General features: G+C 39.1%; 1 protein-coding gene across 7 annotated transcripts in view; it reads right to left on the reverse strand.

Annotated features, from left to right (window-relative positions):
- LOC130170700 (voltage-dependent R-type calcium channel subunit alpha-1E) overlaps positions 1-22,110 on the reverse strand; it is a 91,957-nt gene that overhangs the window by 61,165 nt on the left and 8,682 nt on the right. For 3 of the 7 annotated variants that reach the window (XM_056378261.1, XM_056378259.1, XM_056378260.1), the window contains exons 1-2: positions 21,525-21,608; positions 18,957-19,525 (exon numbers count right to left, since the gene is read on the reverse strand). In XM_056378261.1, the coding sequence (XP_056234236.1) occupies positions 18,957-19,492 (536 nt within the window). In that variant the 5' untranslated portion in view covers positions 19,493-19,525; positions 21,525-21,608. Of the gene's footprint in view, positions 1-18,956; positions 19,526-21,524; positions 21,610-22,110 lie in introns of those variants that run through there. The other 4 variants (XM_056378256.1, XM_056378257.1, XM_056378263.1 and 1 more) reach the window with 2 other exon arrangements.

Consider the following 22,110-nt stretch of genomic DNA (forward strand, 5'->3'; position numbering starts at 1 on the left):
ATCTGACGTCTTCTCATTATACATGGTGAGAAGAGACGTACAAATTTTCAATCTCCTCCAGTTAAAAGGGAGAAAAAAACTGCTGTAGAAAAGTCACGTTTCACTTGCTTAGTGTTATTTCAGTCTCAGCTACTCTATGTGTGATAGAAATGTTACTTTTTCCTCTGCACAGAAGTAAGCAAGTGATACCATTACATTTTTTTCTGCCAGGACGAGAGCGTGCAGCAGCAGTCACAGCTTTCTTGGCTGAGAGGTGAGGGGTGAATTATGGTAATTAGCTGTTAGCAACAGGGATGATAAGGGTGGAAGGATGGTGGTTCTTTCCAGTAAAGAAGCAGAGCGAACAGTTAAGAGTCCCATTGTTGTAGACAATGCTTTGAGTCAGTAGTTTTTTCTATAATAAAAAAAAAAACACATTTTTGAATTAAAGTACTAGTGATATTGCTGAAGGACTGTTAATCCAATATGAGTGTGTTTGTGTAAGGAATCTTACGTAATCACTCCTGCTTTGAATAGAGCACAGTCAAACCAAAAAAAAGTTTACACCACTGGCCCTGAGGTTAGTTGGTACCACTTTCTAATAAGGCACCTTGAGATCTTATGAGTTGTAACTAATGACTTTAGTTGTTTTGTATGAATGTTCATATGGATGTTTAGTTCTGACAGGTCTGCTATCCAAAAAGAAATAAAACATCTTTTTCAAGGAGGTGAAAAAGTCTATAGAAACCCTGAAATATTCTATTGCAAAAGCCAAAAATCCTATAAATCCTTTGGACCACTTGCTGTTTTAAAAACAGCAGATTATGTTTAGCCAAATTCCAATGATAAATAAAGTTATAGGTGGTTAACATTACTGAAGAACTGGCATCTAATTTGACATATTAGACTTGGTGCAAATGTTGGAAAATGTTCTCTTAGCTGTAAGAGATGTATAGCTTGCGGAAATCTAGCCAAGGAACGTAGGGTTACCAAGGTTACCTGCTGTCATGACAGCAGGTTGACAGTCCCTGCTCTGGTAATAGGACTTAGTGCCACAGGACTGATGTGGGAACATAGATTTCAATTCAAAAATAGAATGTGTTAATGGAAATACCTGACAGGTCTGTATCTGAAACCTAGTCATTATCATCCTCTTTGCTTAACAGTCTACTTACCCTGAGGAAAAAAATACCCACATGTGAGTAAAGTGCATGTGTTTACTTTACACTTTTAGTTGTTATGTATGAAGATTTGAACAGTTTTAATCCTCAGCTGCCAACATACTTGCACCAAGCTCCTGGGTTGAATCCACATGGCTTTCTCACAGCTCATTCCACTTTTCTGTGAGAGCTTCAACTACTTTCATGCTATAGAGCTGTGTTTCAACCATTTCTATCCACATAAACCTGGAAATAAATGACAATAAACAAATGGTTACGAAGCCTACACCTATTCCTAAAAAACTACACTAAATGCTAGATTACAAAGTTTAGATAAGACATTGTAGCTCAGTGTTACACGGTCTGCTAAAAATATCAGTTTCAGAAACAACTATTTTCTGGCAACTTCAGTTTCATGACATGATGTGACAATTCAGCAAGAATAACAAGACCATACCCAAGTGCAAGACACATAACATAACAGATTATAAATATAACTCTAATAATACTCTATTAATATAACAGAATTAATACTAAATAATGGACTTCAGGTATCCATTCGTCAATCATTGACTAAATAACACGAAGTGTTATTAGAATAATGTAAGTGCTGGCAGCTACTGTAGTGAGTAAAATAGAGAAGACACATTATTTGCACAGTGCTGTGAGACAGGCAGACAAGCAGATGGAGAGAGACGTCAGATAAGGAATCTGTGTGTCTGTCTGAGATAGACATGTCAACACATTTTCATCAGTGCTGAGAACATGCTTGTTGACACCCATGGGAGGGGCTTTAATTGTGCAGGTATATAAGAGCAGATCAAAACACACTGAAGCGTGCGATCCTAACAAGTCAACAGATCAACAAGTTCCATAATTGTTTAAGAACGTTTATTTTATCACTTTCATTTCTTTTATCCCATTATCCCTCCATTATAGGGGAGATCATGACACACTGTATTCGCATGTATTTTTTTTCTGTCATTCCAGTTCTAGTCTACATTCAACCTAGTTTGGGAGGTTTGAACACGTAGAGGGATCCTGGGTAGTGTAGTGTATTCAATGCTTCGCAATCCATAAGTATGATGGCTTTTATTATGCACAACCATCATATTTACGGAATTGTTTTAAACTGTGCATTTGAGGAGAAAAAGTTTGCTTGAAAGTTTTTGTGACTGTAACCTAACCATCACTGCCACAATTGTTTCTATAGCAACAAGACATCCTCGAAGAAATGATGTTGTCCAGCTTGCACATACTGTACTGCCGAAAATGTCAGCAGCAAATTGGTCTTATACATATTTGCTGCAACAACTGTCCTTAAAAACACATAAGAGTACAACCTCAGAACAACTTCACAGGAATCAGGTTACAGGAAAACACCAGGTTTACTAAATGTTTTGTGACTCATTCCAGAAAACAGGCTGGAGGCTCCATTTGAATGTCATCTGAGGTTCAATGCCTCAGACAAATAATGGGGATAGCCTGTTGATTGTAAATCTGCTGGATTTACTCACTTAACCTCATATAGTTTGCAATGAAGGGTTTTGCATTTCCACCTCTCAGGGGAAGGTGCAAGTCCAGCAGGTGTGGTGAAAAGGGAAGGTTGCGGTGGGCTCAATGAACATCAAATTCAACTTCAATTTGAGGATTAATGACCACAGAGCCATAACTCCCTGTCTGCTCTTTGTTTTGTGTTCTAACACAGTCAGATATTGTGTTCATTTATTATGAGCTACTGCTCTCTCCCTCTCAGTGCAGGTCTCTGAAGAATACTGGTTGATTACATTTTTTCTTCCCCACCACAGGCTTCTCTCATACCTGTGTAAATTTGAACCTGCTCTTCAGAGGCAAAGATTTCAACACACAAAACACAGAACAGAACAAGCAGCTATGTACGCGTATATTTTTCTCCTGTTATTTGCATGATGTTCACCATGACACATATGAAATAACAGGAGGGATAGAACCTGCTAATCAAACTGCCACAAAATGTACCAAAAATGAGCTGCAAAAAGGTGTGAAATTCTGACCTGAAACTGTACTCAAAAACATAATTTCTATTAATTCAATGCAGTTGGAAAGATACCATCATGTTTGGACTGAAATAAAGTCTGTTTTTGTATAATATTTCGTAGATAAGACTGGTGGAGAAAACAGAACTGCACCAGCACAAAAACAATCTGTTCACACAGTCTGCTGGCACAGCTGACGTATGTAACTAATTGATATGGATGAAAACATAAACATACTGGCAAATGTAATGACACAATTTTTGAAATTGAGGGACTACTTTACTTGTATCCGATGGAAATGCGCATGGTGCACGGTTGGAGACGTGGATGAACATGTGTTTGAAGCCACTGCTACAACTGTTTTGAGACAGTGATATCCAATTTTGAAATAATGAACTTCGACACACTTTCACTACAAAAAATGTACTATTTTGTGTATTATTCACCTATAACATCTACTTAACGCACAGTCAGTATGTGACAAAATTCATGCTCTCGTTAACTATCTGGTATATTGGGTGATGCTCGAACCTACAAAAAAACATATTAAACCTATCAAGTTCCCCAAAAATAACCGCTGTGCTGGGTCAGTGTGCCATCGGCCTGAGCCCAGATTTCTGCATGACACAGAAAAGCTCAGGGCAAACACAGAAGGACAGACAGACGACAAAGCCAGACCTATTGATGTGGCGAGATGAAGGGGCCGGGAGATTGGACTATATTTAGCTTCATTGAGATGGTAATGGTTGGAACATGAGAGGACTTTTGAGTGCGTTTTTGTGTGTCTGGATGCGTGGTAGTGATGAGCTATACAAGCTCAACCACCATTTGAATTTCAGGTCTTTACATTGAGAAAGTGTTTTTGATCATAGAAACAGGACTAATTACAAGTGGGTTTGGCAGAATCAATAGTCATCGCTCTGTAATAACAGCGTGGAAATAGCAGCACTGTTGATTTCTTTCCTGGCCTTGATCAGCACTCGAAGGAAATTTGATGAAACACATTTACCCTGCGGCACGATTTCTGTCTATATCTCTTTCTCTCTCTCTGTCTCTCTCTCATCCTCCTCTATCTCTCCAGCTGTCTTACTCTCTCTCTCTATACCAACCCAGATTTCTGCTTTCCACTGTTGTCTTCCTCCCACTTGTTTCCTAGCAACTGAACTGACATGCCCCCTATTCTCAGCCCTGTGAATCTGTCGCTGTAACCCCAGATTTCACGGAATAACCTATATAAATCATCGTTCCCTAAGGGGAGCTGAGTTATGGTCGTTGTCTCCAGATAAACGACTCTGTCCAAAAGCATGTTGTTAACCTGGTTTCCACCATATTGCAAGTTTAGAGTGGTCAAAGCAACAGTTGGGTAGTGAAAGATCTGCAGCAGTCATCAACCAGATAACAAAACAAACATAAACACTGACATTTACACAGTTGACTGAGATGCCCAATTAACCTAAGAAACTTGATTTAAAAAAAAAAAAAAAAAGAGCTAAGGATTTCGTGACATTAGGTGGAGATGATTGTTTTCAGTAAATTTCCACAGCAAGCACTTATTGACTTGAAGAGGATTAGCCTCACACTGATCTGATGTGTGTGAGAAATTCATTCACACAGGCTTTACACAGATTTTTGAAACCCAAGAAAGTTAAGCAGAAGATAATAAACACTTCAATACACTCTTTGGCAGCACACTGCACATGTTAAGGTGGGTATATTAGTATTCAATAAAATCTAATAATTAGATTAATCTAATGATCTAATAATTGCGAAGTGGAAAAAGCATTTATATCATGACACAATTAAACTCTCCAAACAAAACTCAACTAATGATAGTTTATAAAAACCCAATTTATGATTTTAATCATTCAAATTACAATATATATGGTCATATATGAGAGTTTGGCTTTTAGTAAAATTCTCAACTCATCATAAATTAAAATATAAACCTGTTTCACTACTGTTTACAAATAATCCTAATGTAAAACAACCAGTTGTTGTTGTCTAATGTTTGTCCTGTCTGGAGAAAAAGCTGATTTTTAAGTGAGTTTTTTTTTTTTGTCTTTTACACTTGAATCAAAGCTTGTGCCATCAGGTACTACCAGTTCCTTGAAGCTAAGTGAGACATTAGGTGATATATCCCACCACTGATGATGAAACATTGGAAAACATTCGGTCTTAAAAAGGAAAAATTAATTCATGAAAGCATAATAAAACAGTTAATGGAGGAATCAATTGTGCATTGAAAACTGAATGTTATGGCAGTTTTGTCAAGCTGTTTTAAAGTATTTGTCAAGAAAGAGCCTCCATCATGGTGCAGGTGGATAATATTTTGTCTGATGTCTAATATTTAATAATGTGAGAAGATTAGCTTCATATGTCCATATAACAACATTACTGTCACACTGTGCTATTATACTAAAATGTGCCTCATACTACATAACTATTTCCTACAGTTGTGGGCAATAATATCCTGGGAGATTATCTCCATCTAGTGGAAGATAGAGGTACTATATTACTTAATGGGAGATAAAATCAATCAATTTCAATGTGTTTAGATAATTTTTCAGAAACTCCAGAATTGACTAATTTACACCTATAGGCCTATATCAATAGAGTAATGCTTAATTTAAGTCAAACAAATAAAGACTTAGTATAGGGATTCATCTAACAACTGATGCTGTTGCAGACATGTATTGTCTCCCCAACTGAAATAAAAGAAAACTTTCTGATCACCTATTTTCCTTTAATCTTTCAACATCATGGCATCTTTTCACATCAAAGTTTTGCACGGGTGTAGAAATGTGGAAGCATTTTACTTTATTCAGCCACATTAGACAGTGCAAGCCTTTTCAGTCAAATGAATTCATGTAAAGGCCCAGAAGAAAAAAAACCCATAAAATATAACTTGCTTGTACATTGAAAATAGCACATTTAGGTGGTTTGGATAACTCTATATATACAGAACATGAATGTCCTGGGTTTGAGACATTTCTTCAAAAACATGGTGCAAAACCAAAAGGAAAAAAAGCATTAAATCCAGACCATGGAAATCGATCATAATATATAATGAAAATAAAGCAGGTGGTGGGCTAATCAAAAAAAGCCATGAATAAGGAATTCTGCAGTGACTGCTTGGTGCCGCAGCCATTTACTTTTAAAATTAAACCATCCATTAGTCCATATATCTACCTGGCTGAAAATTACAGTGAATGAGAAGAGTGTTAATAATCATACTGGCAGCCCAACAGATCAATATTGTCAACAGATGGCTGTAAATTTACTCCAGTGGTGTGCAAGGGCTGGCTAGTCATAAGTAGATGGCTGGTAGGCTGGTGGATGGCAGGGTACCCCTGAGGCCTGAGAATGCCAGGTGGTATGCAGGGTGCATGAAAAAGGAAGGGAAAGGAAAGAAAGTGAACGTAGAGAAGATGTGAGAGTCGGGTGAAAAGGTTTGGAACCTCTGGATTTACCCCAAATTGCCCATCCTGACCGTTTCACATCTATGATCTAATTAATATGAATATTGATGAATATGAGGTAACTCAATGACTGTTCATATTTTCCTCCCTTAGTGAAAGGCTGGATCTGTGTTCAGCCCTGGCATAAAGCCATGGGTAATAAGCCCCCAAACACATGAGAACAACAAAAGCTTACCACAAAAGCCCAGACCAGGTTCTCAGTGAAATAATTTTGTGTGTATTTGTGACTTTATTCAGATTACTAAGGCTGCCCCAGCAGCTGCAGATTGGATATGCTTGATTTTTTGCCCTACGGCAGGATTTCCCATGTCATTACCTAATGGATTACTTAAGTGGCAGCTGCTCTGATCTGGAAAACATACTGTGAAGACAAGATCAACTGAAGCTGCAGTGAAAAGTGTGAATTATGAATGCCCTCTGGTGGGCTCAACAACGCTAATTTAACTCACACAGGATCAAATCATACTTTGGCTTCAGATTAAAAAGACAGAAAAATGATTCATCAGTTCTCTGTGTATTTGCAGTCTCAGCCTACACTTCTTTTTGTAAGTGTTTCAACATGCAAAGGGGGATCCGGTGTCATGTGGACTTAGCCAAATTAAACCAAGAGCTTTAAAACTATGAGAGGTGTCACTTTCTGGCTCTCATTGTGCCTCTGCATGAATCATTCTCAAGAAAATCTATTCTAATTATTCCTCTTCTCCATGAATACCTTCAGATGGATTTTGATGTCTCTTTCAACATATTTACCCATTAATTTCAAATGACATCTCAACCACAGACAAATCATTTCTTCACGGGCTAAGCGCCATATACTTGTCTCATGAATGCATGCATGAGCCTGTTTGTGCAGTAAGCAGTTCTCAGCAGCTCCACTAGAGGTCACAGACATGGCGCTGAAGTCTCAGTTTGCTGCTATGTTGGAAATTGATGAGGACTCACTTTGCTTACCCAGCACCCTTCTCCCCATTTGTCAGGACTGCTCCCTCCTGGAGCAACATAAGTCTCACAGCTGCAACAATTGCACTCCCCCTGTTTTTTGGGGGAAATGGATGTGATAAATGTCTCCCACACACACTTCAGGCGTGTCTCTGGCTTGTTTCCCTGCATATCAGCCTCAAACAAATATCCAACCCATTGCTGAATTGTAATCTCAAAATAGGTGCCAAAAAAGGCAATTTAGGTATAGCCAAGTCTCCCTGCTAAGCCAATTACGCTTGAAAGCATCAGTGGCTGAAAGAAATCCTGTTTCACTACAAAGGTATTATTTGCTCCAATAAGCTAACGGTATTGAACTCTCAGAGCACAGCACAATCATCTTTGATATTTAAATCTGAAGCTTTGAATAAACGGATGGAGAGTGAATTCGAGGTCTATGACAGGGCGGACATTCATCGTCCTCAGGGTGTCAGGTCTTTAATGTCCAAATAAGCACATGACAGCTATAATTTCAGCATGTATACACACAAGACATACACACACAGCTATAAAAGTACATGAACTATTAAAGCTTTGCTCTCAAATGGTGAAATCAGCCTGAAAACAGCTCAAAGGTATAATAGGAAGAAGTATGGAGAGCTGTTATTACATTTCAGTGGATATATTAACACTAAATCCTGCCATAAAAGTAATATTCATAATGGCTTTGCCAGAGCAACACTTAAATCTTACAATTTTTTTTTTAAACATAGAACTGAATGTTTCTTGAATAGATAATTTGACTGGATATCTCATTTAGAAACTGACATTTTTCAACATGACAATAAACATTGAAGACCCAAGTCACCCCCTTCCTCATGTTAGCTGAAAGCCTGTTTCTGTTTTAAAAAGGGTGGGTTAAATGTGTCACTTCTCTAGCCAAACATCATTACAGTAGAGTCTTTTATTTATCTGTGTGCAAGCACATACGCTGGTGGAACAGGTTGACAGGTCATATTGCTTCCTGTGCTGAATGGTTTCATATCACAGGGCAGTGTGGGAGGTCAACATAAAGTGCTTTTTTTTCTCAGCAGAACCTGTACAGCAAATAAGCTGCTCAGAAGAGCATTGTAAATGTATCCCTTCTTCAAACAAGCTTCTTTGTGAGACGAAATGCAAGTACATCAGCGAAGATCATTATTGAGCAATTTATATAATTTGTTTACCTATGTGGTTTACTGAACCTGGACAGAGCTCATTTTTACTCATTTGGCAGCTTTCTGTTTTATTTTCCAGAAGCACAGACGACACAACTAGACCTTTTAACACGCATATCCTTCAAGAATGAAAACATAAACTGATAACTCCATTGGAAATTTCCATCCAGCACAGAGCCTGACACATTATTTTAAGATATTGCTCATAGCAAGTGAGTTGTCAGCATCAATGGTCTTTAATTATTAAACACATAATAAATGTTGCTCTGTGCAAGTGCCTGCAAACCATATACATTTGGACTCAGAGCTGCACATCATGTGGTGTGTGTGTGTGTGTGTGTGTGTGTGTGTGTGTGTGTGTGTGTGTATGTGTGTGTGTGTGTGTGTGTGCGCGCCCTTCTGAATGCGAATGTGCAATAGTAAATGAGAGGGCATGCTGCCGTCATGTGTTGTTGCATGGGAGAACCAGAGGCCATATTTTCCCTCGGGAGACGCAGCTGGTGTCAGTAAAGCAGGGCATGAGCCCAGAGATGCATGGTAGTATCATTTAAGGCTGTAATAGTGAAAGAATGGGGAAGATGGGAATGAGGACACATAGATAATATTCTGTGGTGAGAGACAATACAGGCTGTCTGATGATGTTACTCTCTGAACTAACATCACTTTAGAATTTAATCATGGAGGTTTGCCATGAAATTTGGCACAGGCATTAATGTTCTCCCCAGGATAAAATTTAATAACTTTGATTATCTTTTATCATGTTACCTCGCTAAATTAAAATGGTGAACATGGTAAATATCGTACCTGCTGAACATCAGTATGTTAATATTGTCATTGCAAGCCTGTAGCATGGTGATTTTAGCAATTAGCTTCAAGCACTGCTGTGTTTGAGTACAGTCCTGCCTCACAGAGCTGCTAGCATGGCTGTACATCTCAAATCTTGTTTTCTGTATTATTTTCTAGTTTCCGCCTTCATGGTGACAATAGAGATTGACAGGAGCTTGGGGAAAGAGATAACATGCAACAAAGGTCTCTAGTCATTTTTAAAGTAATTTCATCACTCTTTCCAGTGTCTTTCATCATCACAAGCAAAAAGGACTATGCAAGAATAACTATGCAATAATCAGAGCAATAAAATATTAATTTAATTAATTAAGGGCTTTATAAAAACTGTCACAAATAAGAGAGCAACGGTAGGGCAAACAGACAGAATCAATCAAAAAAGTTCATACCACTTCACTCTGTAGCTGTCTCTATCCTCTTTGTTGCACTTCTAAATGCTTTCCCATCCCCTCACTACCTTCATTTTACATCCCAGAGCAACATTTAGTCAAACTTGGGAACCATCATCTACTGACAGATCACACATCTCAGAAACTCATGATCTCTCTCCATCTCTGTGATGGTCATCAACAGTGTCAGTTTGCAACATTTTGCCATCCAAACACAGGAAGATGGAGAGAGAGAGAGAGAGAGAGAGAGAGAGAAGAGAGTGAGAGAGAGAGAAAGAGAGAGAAGAGAGAGAAGAGAGCGTGAGAGAGAGAGAAGAGAGAGAGAGGAGACAGAGAGAGAGAGGGAGAGGGAGAGCAAAGAAGAACCAAAACATGGAGGGTGAGCGAGAGAATGAATACAGCATTATTGAATTTATCACTTAATGAGAAGCTCTCCAACCTAAGCACAGCAAATACAAATACATCCTTGTCATAAAACAAATATGCCGACTTGAATTAAATGAAAACATTATCATAGAGAGTGTGAGTGAACAAACATTTCTACAATTTTCCTTCATACATTCTCTCTAAATAGTGCCGCCCTTCGCCATTCGGCATATTGTTTGACAGACACATGGTTTTGTGGTGTGGAAAATGGCTTTTCAGCATGTCATCATTAATAATTCACTTATGACAAACAGCTCTGACATTTACTCTGCACTGGGTGTCTCTGTCTGACACTGACAGAGAGACAATAATGAAGGAGAAGGAGACTGATACAGGGAGAGACACATACTCCCTCAGCTGAGTACTGATGAAATTAGAAGGGTCAGGCCTAATAAAATGTCAAAGCTTCGGTAGTAAAACATTGATGGAAGAAGCTGTGATGACCTTTACAGAAATCGTACATTGACCTTGAATTGAGTTTAAGTGAGTTACAGTAGCTCTAAGAACAATGAGAGTAAAACAGAACTGAATATAGTATAATATTAACCCATTGCTGTCGAGCCCCTAAAGCACATGTAGTGAAATTGGTATGAATGAGCAAAGAGGTTTCCATGACATTTAGATTCCATGCTTTGCTGTCCAATTATGCCTCTGTTTGAAACATCAATCACACGCTCCCTTGGTTTTCGAGAGAAAAGAGAATGAGAATGTGTGAATGAGCTGCTAGCTACCCGACTAAGTGACAGACTTTGTAAATCCCTTCCCCTTCCCTCCTGAATTTCCGTCTGACTTGCAGCTCAACAGGCTGAAAACAAACCGATGTAGGTCCTCTGAGGGCAGCAGAGTGCAGACCTAATGGTTTGTTGGCAGACAAACAGTGAGAGAAGAAGGTAGATTGAAACCAGAGGTGATTTCACTGTTTCCCTGACTAGATTAATGCTTCTCATAGAACACTTGAATTTTATCAAAGATACAGAAAAATATAAAAGCAACAAATTGTATGGATCAAACTGTGCAGATAATTTTTCTTTGAAAATAATAACACCTCAGCCAGGGGAAGTTGACACAAAATTATAGCTTTTGTATAAAGCTGTGTCGTGCTGCATCTGTACTGGATAAAAACAGAACAGATAACAGGTTGGTTTGGATACGTCTTGGATCACTTACACTGCTTACCTGAAACAGGTCATATTAAACCGTATTCTGCACGGTACAGACATAGCCGAATCAATGTTCACCCCGAACAAGCAAGTATCTTAGCAGGTTTATAATATTATAGGGGTAATATCTATCTAATGAGACAAACATGAATCTACAGCTAGACTAGTAGCTCTCTGAGGCTGTACTTTGAGGTAAATGCTAATTCAGCAAGATTCATCCTCTGATGACCACAAATATATGTGCATACAATTCAGCGTCAGTCCATCTAATTGTGTACAGTGGACCATGTACCAAGTGGTACTGACGGAAATACTGACCAACAGACTAACATTTGCATCCCTAGAGCAATGCCCCTAGCATGGCTAAAAACAAGTAATTTGGTTATGGCCTTGCTGCACGAATGCTTCATGCTAATTTCAAACCAAAAGAAACTTGTACCCAAATGCAAAGAATCTCTTTGTTCTTTGTATTGATGGACAAATAATTTAAGCTTATACTTGGTGTGTGAAGAATCAAAACACTGACAGTACAGTAAACTGGCAATTTTCCAACAGCAGCTGTGAGCAATGAACTCGGATGGATGCTTTATGGATAACCAGAGGCACAGCCAGTGTGTCCCAATCAGGTAGTGATCAGAAGAAATGAGGATCACACACAGTGTGTCTCAGTGTGTAAACATCCCTGCCGAGAATAGAACCAACACGAATGGGATGCACAACCCTGCACAGATAACCACTGATAACACAAAGCACGTACACAGATACACACACACACACACACACAGAGAGACACACAGAGAAAGAGAGACAGATACATCCACACACACACACACACACACACACACACACACAAAGTGGATACAGCAATGATGTTGTGTCCTGATGTTGTGTCCTTTCTGTCCTAATCTTTCATCCATAACCACTGAGGCCTGCAGTATTTCCAGAATACATCACCTGTAAAGTATTACATGAATTGTTGATTTGACATCCCTCAGTTTGTCTTCAGTGAGCACATTTCTATAAACGTGCATGTGTGTGTTGCCTACATGGCAGCCAAGGAACCATGACAACACACAAGAAATAAATTTCAGTGAAATTGAATGTGAAATTTCTCTGATATTCAAAAGTTAGTGCAGTGTAGTGAGTCTGGAGACAAACATGAGCATATGAATGATTCAACTGTGGTGTCATATTTTCTCTCAAAACCTAAACGCAGCTCTTATGTGAAGAAGACAAATCTGAGCAGTTCCTGCTTTAACTGGCAGAAATCAGTTGTTTTTGTTTCTATATTGAAAAGATTCATATTGAAAATGGTTTGATGATAGTCCTGCAGGTGGTTACACCTCACATCAAGGACTCAGACTAATGCCAAATTAGAGTTAAACAAACTAAAAACAGACTGCATTTTCCCCCTTTAGACTCACTTTCTGCATCATCAATATCATTAGGATATACAGTTTACAGAATTTGTACTTTTCCCAGTGCTTTTAGAACAACCTTTAAACAAGAGCTTGAACAACCCTTTGTTTGTAAGGGGAGAAAAAAAAAGCCATTTACTCTTTTCTGAAATTTCATTTAATAATGACATGAAGATCCTTTAGTAATTACTGTCCAATTCAATTGGCTAGCGACTGAAGAGCTGCTCATCACTGCACTCAGCCACTTCAGTCTCCTCCCTTTACTGTAAATGTGTGCTGGCAGAGCTGAGGAGTGTGTGAAAGCCCTCAGACAGAAGAAGAAGAAGAGAGATGACAAACACAAATGGAAATCAAAGCAAATCAAGGAACTAATTCAAGACTCCACATTAGGCCTACTCCCAGTAAACACACAAAATGTCACAAAATGGCAATTAGTTGTTCTCAGAATTCATTGTGAATCAACCTGTGGTAAACTCTCATTCAAAGATGGAAACTGGCCTTGAGCTTATGTGAGGTAATCTTGCCACTTTTTCAGAAATCTGCTCTGGCTCAATTTCCAGCTTCAGCTTAATGACTCATGGATTTAGCATATGCTGCCACTAGTTTTACAACTTTAACTGCCTTGAATCTCTGGGTGGCAAAATTTCTAATTACCCACTACTACCACACAGCCACTAGCTCTTCTTTTACTGGGTCTCTCTTTACTTCAGTGAGACCATTCTGAAACTTCTGACTTCTGTCCTGCAACACCTAACATGATGCAACGAGTTGAAGACCCTGCTCTGATGCCAAGGATCTGTCTCGAGCAGTGGCTGAAAGTAACAACAGTACACATTCTGGAGGACAAAAGTAGATTTTTAAGATACTTGATGAGTTACTGAGTGTTGAGCCCAACTTGATATTTTTACTTCACTTCATTTCATTGAGAAATATTGTACTTTTTACTCCACAACATTTATCTGAAACCTATAGTGTCTTACTTTTAAAGAAACTAGTAACTAGTTTCTTTAAACTCCTATGAGTTTAAAATATGATTAAGTGTGTAATCCTTGGCAATTGTATTCTATGTACAACTATCCCATGTAACAAAAGGCAATAAAAGTTGATCACAAAAAAAAAGATTTAGTTTAAAAATACAATGCATTTTTAAGGATTAAACTAATTGTCCCCATTTTTTTGGTTTGTGACCCTATACAAAAAAGTGTTTAGTTGCCCCCCTTGTAAAATTTCAGATGTGTAAGAATTATTAGTAGTTCCCCATTAACAGTGATTTTCCCTCTAAACTTCCCTTCTTTGAGGCACAAAGACATAAAATTATTCAATATTTTACAAGTAAAACCCTTAGCACTTAATTTAAAAATCTAGTGCAGATAGTGTCAAAAGACACCAAATATTGTACATCAGGAAAAGAAGAAGAAGTGAAATGTGTATAAAACTATGCACAAACCCTCTTAAACATTTCCAACTGAATCTGTGCAACCCAGTGCAACCATAAAAATCATGGTGTCTGGGTTTGAACATTTCACACATTGTATGGCATCATTCTCTCTTCTTTTTATGCCATGTTTTCTCTAAGAAATGGAAACACAAACACAAAAACACACACACAGCACCAAGGTCAGAACAGACCAAAACATTTTAGTGCTCTCCTCTATTTGTGACCAACATCCAAACCTGTTGCTACTCCTGTTCCTGCTGAAATGTCAGATTGATTCAGTCTGATTACTGTCATTAGCGCCATGTTAATGCCAACTACTAAGTACTGTTATTTTATCAAGCACTTCCGAAAGGATGTCTTTATCCAGACCGCCATGTGTCAAGTGCAAAAAATGTGCACACGCACGCACGCGCACAGACACACACACACACACACACACACACACACACACACACACACACACGTATCTGCAAATACACTGACAAACATATAGAATACTAACCACCCCCTGCTAAAAGCAGAACAGGATGCCAGAATTAGAGACTTAATTGATTCATTTACAAAGCAGTGTTTGCTGTTTCAACATGTCTTTCAAGTAGAGCTCTGTATGTGACATGCAAATCTTTCAGAAGATCCCCAATGAAAGCACATAAAAAACTAGACTAAAGACAAAGTCAGAGCCTCATAGAGGCTGCATTGCTCATTACCATCCACAATACAAAAGGTTCAGATGGAAAAAAGAACACACTGATGATTTTGTGTGGGGCCTATAAATGCACAGTCTGACCTCAGAATGGCACCAAAAAACTAAAACTAAAACCTCTGGGGTGCATGAATACACTCATCAAATGAATAGCAGTCAAACAACAGTACTATATTGGATAATACAGTATCTTATGTGCAAGTAGAAATTTCAGTGTGGGGCACAGGGTAACTAAAGTCGAGAGTTCATCCTCTGTGAAACACGGATATCCCAAAAAAAATTCACATGCAACACTGATTACTTGGACCAAGGGGTGAGTTAGAGTGACGTTATGTAGTGGCTAAATTGGACATCTGTTTGGAGTATGAAAGCATTTTTCATGGAAATATGTGAAATTTGGCTGAATGATGACACAAGAGTAAATTCAATTTCTAATATATCAAAAATATTCATGACAATCTGGCCATTGCTTTTCAATATATCTCTTTATGAAAAAAGAAGTATGCTAATTTTGACCTGATGGTGGGTCAGTTGATCATTGCAGTTTTACGAATAGTTCTCTGGGGACGACAAATATCCATCTCAAATTTCATGGAAATCTGACTCGAAGATATTGCAATATGTTGCTAGACCAACAAGACAAACTAGGACAAATTGAGTGATTGACCCAATGATATACCCAAGCTTGGGCTCTGCTGACAGCTGGGGATAAACTCACATGAGCTTTCTTTTCCACATAATATTGCTCCCACTTTGTATGAATTCAAACAAATTTCCTTTGAAAAACAAAAGCAGGTGCACACTTTGGCTGAGGTGCAACATCTCATTTTCCATCCTCCTGTCAGGTGGCTGTGGATTTGCCACTAAGTGGCCCTGAGAGGTGGATGTTCATGCCTGACTCCCTTTGGTCATTGTTCTCTCGGCAGCAGTAGTGTAGATCTGTCATGTAGTATTATAATAATTATATTAGGCAGGGTAGAGAATAATTATTTAGACCATGACAGAGCATCTCCAAAGGCCAGGTGATCAAGTAATAGACCACATCCAGTACTGTCACGTGAAGGTCCCATATTTTACACTTTTCTGGTTTTATGTGAACTTTTGATCTCCATAAGAAAATACATTTGTGGTTTTAAATACCAAAAATCATCTCAATATAGTTTCACATCTCCTCTCTGTGCTTCTCTCTGGAGCTCTAGCAAGAACAGTGTGTTTTGTGCCTGTCTCTGAGCCTGTCTTCTGGTTGTTTTCTGAGTGATGCATGGCCAGGTCAACCACAGGTAACAGATTGTAGCCTATTACTGTAGTTTGGTAAAACTCAGCAGTAAATACAAATGGCAATGGTCAGTCAGCAATGAAATTAGCCGAACAGACTAAAATGCTCTGGTATTTCAGAAAAAGTCAACTTTAGCCACTTTAGCCTGGTCTCTAATTTTACTGTCCTTGCATGTTTTATTGGCTTTGTGACAGCCAATGATTGTACAGTTTTTCTTCGACATTTTTATGTCTTGTAGCCAGCTATCTCAGCGATGGAAAGACAGCTTAGTGTTGTGATGTTAATAAAGTAAAAATAAATAAATAAATAAAAAAGAGGTTGGACGGTGGGTCTGGGTGACCATGCTGGGGGCATGGCTGAGGGCAGCGACTGTGTAATCCTGATAACTTGTTTTAAGGCAGTTTCTGAATATGGGCTGTGTGAATTTCTCTGTGGGTCGAGTGCTTTGATACTTGCAATGTATTTATATAACACCGAAATCTGCTCTATAATCAAAACATTTTTACAATATGGAACTTTTAAAAACAAAGAATCTAGCTTTGTGTACCACATAGGCTCAGTCCTACCCACAGCGGCCTGGGTATAGCCCACATGCCATCCCCTCTCTCTCCCCCTGCCTTTCCTGTCTCTCTTGCTGTAGCTATACGAATAAAGGCAAAAAAAAGGCCGAACAAATAACTTTGCCGACGCCCTTCGATGGATCTCAGAGCTGAGCTGCCTAACATCTGCCTGACTTTTTCCTCTGATACTTAAATCCTTCAACTGGTTAAAATATATAGTTGAAAACGACCTAGGTGTAAAAAGTGTAAGTGACCTAAAACTAGAAAAAAGTCAATTTTGAGCTTCTGGCAGGCTACCACAACGCATGCACATAGGGGATATGATGTCAATGACAGGCGACCCAATGACACGGAGCATTACCATGATTGAAATCACATATTTCTATAGGTTTGAGAATTGCTGGAAACATTTGGGATAATGTACAAAACTCTAGGTCTAGAGGTCTACTCATTTTTAGGCATTTTAATGTGGAAAGGATACATATTATAACTTTAAATATCAAATAAAAAGCAGGAAAAGTTCTCATTCAAATTACTTTTATTTGTAATCTATATTTTTTGTCTCTTCCCGATTGTACATCATTCATCTCCTCACCACCTCACATCTACCCTCCCACTCTCTCTCTGCCATCACACTCACACAGTCTCTGTCTCTTTAGCCATAGACATAGCTCAGCATGGGATGTGGCATCCTGTACCTGTGGTGAGGAAAGGGGGGTGGGCACAGAGGGTGCCAACACCACTAGAGGTGAAGCCCCAGCTTCAGCAGGGAAACAGAGGGGGGGTTACTGCTATAATCAGCTAGAATTTTCACAGCGCCGCAGGGCAGGAAACCAGTGAAAACACACACACAGACACGTGGTATGAGCATGTGCATGAGTATATTGTAAACACACACACAAACACACACTCTCTCATAAATAAAATATATACTAGTACTATACTGGTATACTGGTACTGCTTTGAACTTTCACCTTTGTCTACCAAAATTTAATCTGTTCATCTTGAGTCCAAGAGAATGTTTGTGCCAAATTTGCAGTGATTCAAAAGGGAGGAGTTCTGATTTATTGCATTCACAAGGCCAAAACCGTGTTATGTGAGATCCCTGTGACCTTGACCTTTGACCACCAAAATACAATCAGTTCATCCTTGAATCCAAATGGACATTTGTGTCAAATGTGAAGAAATTCCCTCAAGGCATTACTGAGATATTTCATTCACGAGAAAGCAATGGACAGACGGACGGGCAACCCGAAAACCTATTGCCTCCAGCCTTGGCTGTCGCAGATGCAGAGGCATAAAAAAGGCTTTTGTGTCAGACTATTTCTTGTCTGGAAGCAGTAACTTCCTGGAATCTTGCTCACAGCCAAGATATAGTTTATGCACTTTGGTTTTTGTACAGATCTAAGACACAAAATATGACATGTTAATTAGTGAGTTTTAGAGGTGCTGGCAAGCAGATTTTGTTATTGTTACACAGAGCCAGGCTAGCTTTTCCCAATTTCTAATCTTCATGCTAAGCTAACTGCCTGCTGGCTGTATCATCCCATCTAATGAGTCTTTCCAACAGAAAGCAAATAAGCGTATTTCCCAAAATACCAAACTATGCTTTCAAGCCTGCAATCATACCCACCACACACTGATGTGAACATACACAAACACATGCGCTGAATATTTCTGATGAGCTTTACAAGTCTAATTCCTGTCAACACATACTGCATATCTTTGATGTTTGACATTACTAATGAGAAAATGTGTGAAAATATTTTTTGTATTCCTTGCATCTCCTTTTCTTATTGTACCCTAAAGAGAGAAATCTGAAGGCAGGTGCTAACACTAATTTTCAATCTACTTTTACTGAGAATGAATCTATACTTGAATACTGAAGAAAATCTACCATATCACAATATATATACACTACAGTAGATTAGAAGCACGAGTCAGGGTCCTGTATTTATTTAAGATTCATACTCACTCCCACTCCTTGCGTCGTGCCTGTGGTGTGCTGTGTATCTTATGAGCTTGGTGGGCTTTGACAATGTCCCTCTGCTCAATCAGGCCACCCCTTCGTCTCTTGATCACATTGGGACTGACCGCCAAATCTCCATCCACCCCCAGCATTCCTCCTCCGACTTCGAAAGTCGAGGCCACATCAAGAGAGAGGCCCAGACGGTTTGGGTGCAGAGGGGGAGCATGGCCAGACATGTGTGGGAGGTAGAGGGTATCGTAGCTGGTTGACAGGCTTTGGGGCTCCAGGAGAGAGTGGGACTCAGAATATATGCTGGACCCTCTGGCCAGTCCTGCACGATGCTTCTGCCAGCTCTCACAGTCCACTGGGGATGGGTGGAGGATGTGGTGCCTGGGGCTGCTGCTACCACACATAGCCCCCACGCCCAGAGGCAGACCACCCACTGGACACTCTGGCCCTTGTGGGGCTCTAGGTAGCCCCAAAGCATTGTGGTCCCCTGTCAGAGACTGAGAGCTGACCGAACAGGAGCCCAGTTCCAGCATGGTGGGAAGGCTACCTGGGATCTCAGCATAGTGCTGCAAGAAGGAAAGGGAGCAGAGAGGAAATGTAAAAAAAAGGGGGAAAAGTGAGACACATAATATTAATGTGAAAACATTAATTTAAATCAAATATTCACAAATTAGTTCATTTTCCTGGAACCTTTATTCAGTGTGATTGGGAGTTTAACTTTAACAGAGGCTGTACAGACTAAGGATATAAACAAATATGAATACATAATTGGGATATGGACAGATCATTTGCTCAGCATTTGACTCAACAGTACACAGGTAATTGATGAGCTTAAGTTGGGGACTGTCTCAAAAGAGCATACAAAAGAGCTTTTCAGATTTTCAGTAATTTTTACTTTGGACACTTCAGTCCAACTTTACTTTAATATCGATTACAAATAATGCTTTCTTTTTTGATTAATTTAGGTACATTGTTAAAATATTTAGTTGCAAATTTTGTATAGTATATTTTGTGGGCAGCTACATTGTAACATACACATATAAGGGGTGTAATGGCAGAAAAGGAAGTAGAAAACAATATCCAGTAGCAGCCCCCTGCTGAGTTCTAATAGCAATCTGTTAACAGACTCAAATACAGATATTTTTGTGAAATTTAAAGATACAGATATACACCAACATCCAAGCAGAGACTAAATGGGTGTTGGATTACAGTTACATCAGTCAAAAGCCCGAAGAGACCCAGCTTCTATGTAACTTCTGTTATTCAGCTTACCCTCCTAGACAATTGGCCAACGGCCCAATTATGGCATTCACTCACCAAAGTCAGTTTAAAATATTTCCAGCCTTCTGAGCATCCTAACTGATCTGTTAAGCCGTAACACAGCCCTCAAAACAAATAATCATAAAACACTGCCAATAATGTGCTTAATGGTGCAATTAGGAAGAGGGGAAAACGTCAGGAGAGTAATTTTATCAACCCAGATTTTCCTTTATCTGGTAGGAACACTGAAGACTAGTTTGGTTTGGATATGTGCTGAGGAAGACATCTGCAAAATACATCTTATAATATGCTCTGAAGCCTCTCTGTTTCTGCTGCTCCTGCCCTAGCTCTCACCATTTCAGTTAGCCAAACAATAGATTCCTGAGCTTGCAGTCCATCCTAGGTGAAAAGTCTAACTTGTGCAGTGAGGATATTGAGAAGTAAAACAAGATGTTTGGTTTTACAGATCTGATAAGATGAAAGGAGGAAAATCTATCTTGCTGTTTTACAATCCATCAGATTGCTTAAGCACCCTGAGAGCCAGTTATTAGACAGCTGTCAATAAGTGGACACACTGCTATGAATGAGGCACAAATGGTCAGAAGCACACTAGAGCTGATGATGATGGTATCACTGCACCTCCTGGATTTCGAGAGGTCTCCACCGACACCTCCAGATATCAAACTTTTTGAGCAAATGTAATGAACACACTCCTTGATTTGCTGAAATGTTGGGTCTATTGAAGAGGATGAAGCCCAGGGAATGACTAGAATCCTCTCGAGGAAAGGAAGCAGCAGAATAAAAGCTGATATGATAAAATGTTCTTTTTGGACTTTGTTTTAATAGGACACCAAAAAAATCTACAGAAATTTGATTTACTGAATTCATGAGGCAGAGAGTGACATATTTATTTAGAATAAAACAAATTAACAAATGTGGCAAAAATAAATAGATTAATCCTAAAACATTAATCTTTTTCTATGGCTGGCTCAACTCATTAGAGCTAATGGAAGTGAGCCAACTGCTGTGATTGTTGAATTATGAAGTTGAAATGTGATTTACCAAATTCCACATTAAAGCCTCCCCTGTACTCCATTGGTTTGGCAACTTTACTGTTTTATGACCACTCTTTTCATGGTCTTGCTCTAAGCAAAAAGCTCCAATGTACTGTATGTTAGCAGCTCAGCGCCAAACAGCAAACAGTCCAAGTTAGCAGCTAGCTTGTGAACTTATAGGCAGCTAAGGGGCCAAATATTTCTCTCTGGAGTTGGTTGAGACAAAAAACAAAGTGAATAGTGGACTTACATTTGTAAGGTGACCAAGAACAAAACTCCAATGCTTGCTAATGTTGTCAGTTGCCCTGTTAGCTGCTTCATTTAACACAAAAACATCACAGTGTGGCCATCTATTTTCAATCGAAAGTAGCTAACGCCTACTTGAAAAGTCGCTACATGTCGCTAGATGACGCCAATACGCCAATTAGCAAATTCGTGACGTCATCGCGTGGTATTTGCGTGGTATGTAACCTAGTGTCAGCCGTTAACAACCCATAATTATAAGTTTCTCTCTCACTCTCTGTGCTTACATACACAGTATTTTAATACCGCCAAGTTTCCAATAAAGCTGTTTTCATTTATATGTTTTTCTGTTTCTGTTGTGAGACAATGCAACATGTCACTGAAACGCGGCCCATTAAGTTACTCACCTCAAAGCCACATCCAAGCTGCTGCTCTACTCTGCTAAAATCCTGAACTTATAACCGCGACGTCGTCTGACAAAATCACTATGGACATAAGTTAAAAATAACGGCTGTGCTGTAGTTTTGGCTATATTTACTTGTGCAATGATCAATGACAAAGAAAGTTAGACGCAACAGAATAGTTTCTTACTC

Source organism: Seriola aureovittata, chromosome 6 (genome assembly GCF_021018895.1).
Source record: "Seriola aureovittata isolate HTS-2021-v1 ecotype China chromosome 6, ASM2101889v1, whole genome shotgun sequence".
In the NCBI taxonomy this organism is placed as follows: Eukaryota; Metazoa; Chordata; class Actinopteri; order Carangiformes; family Carangidae; genus Seriola; species Seriola aureovittata.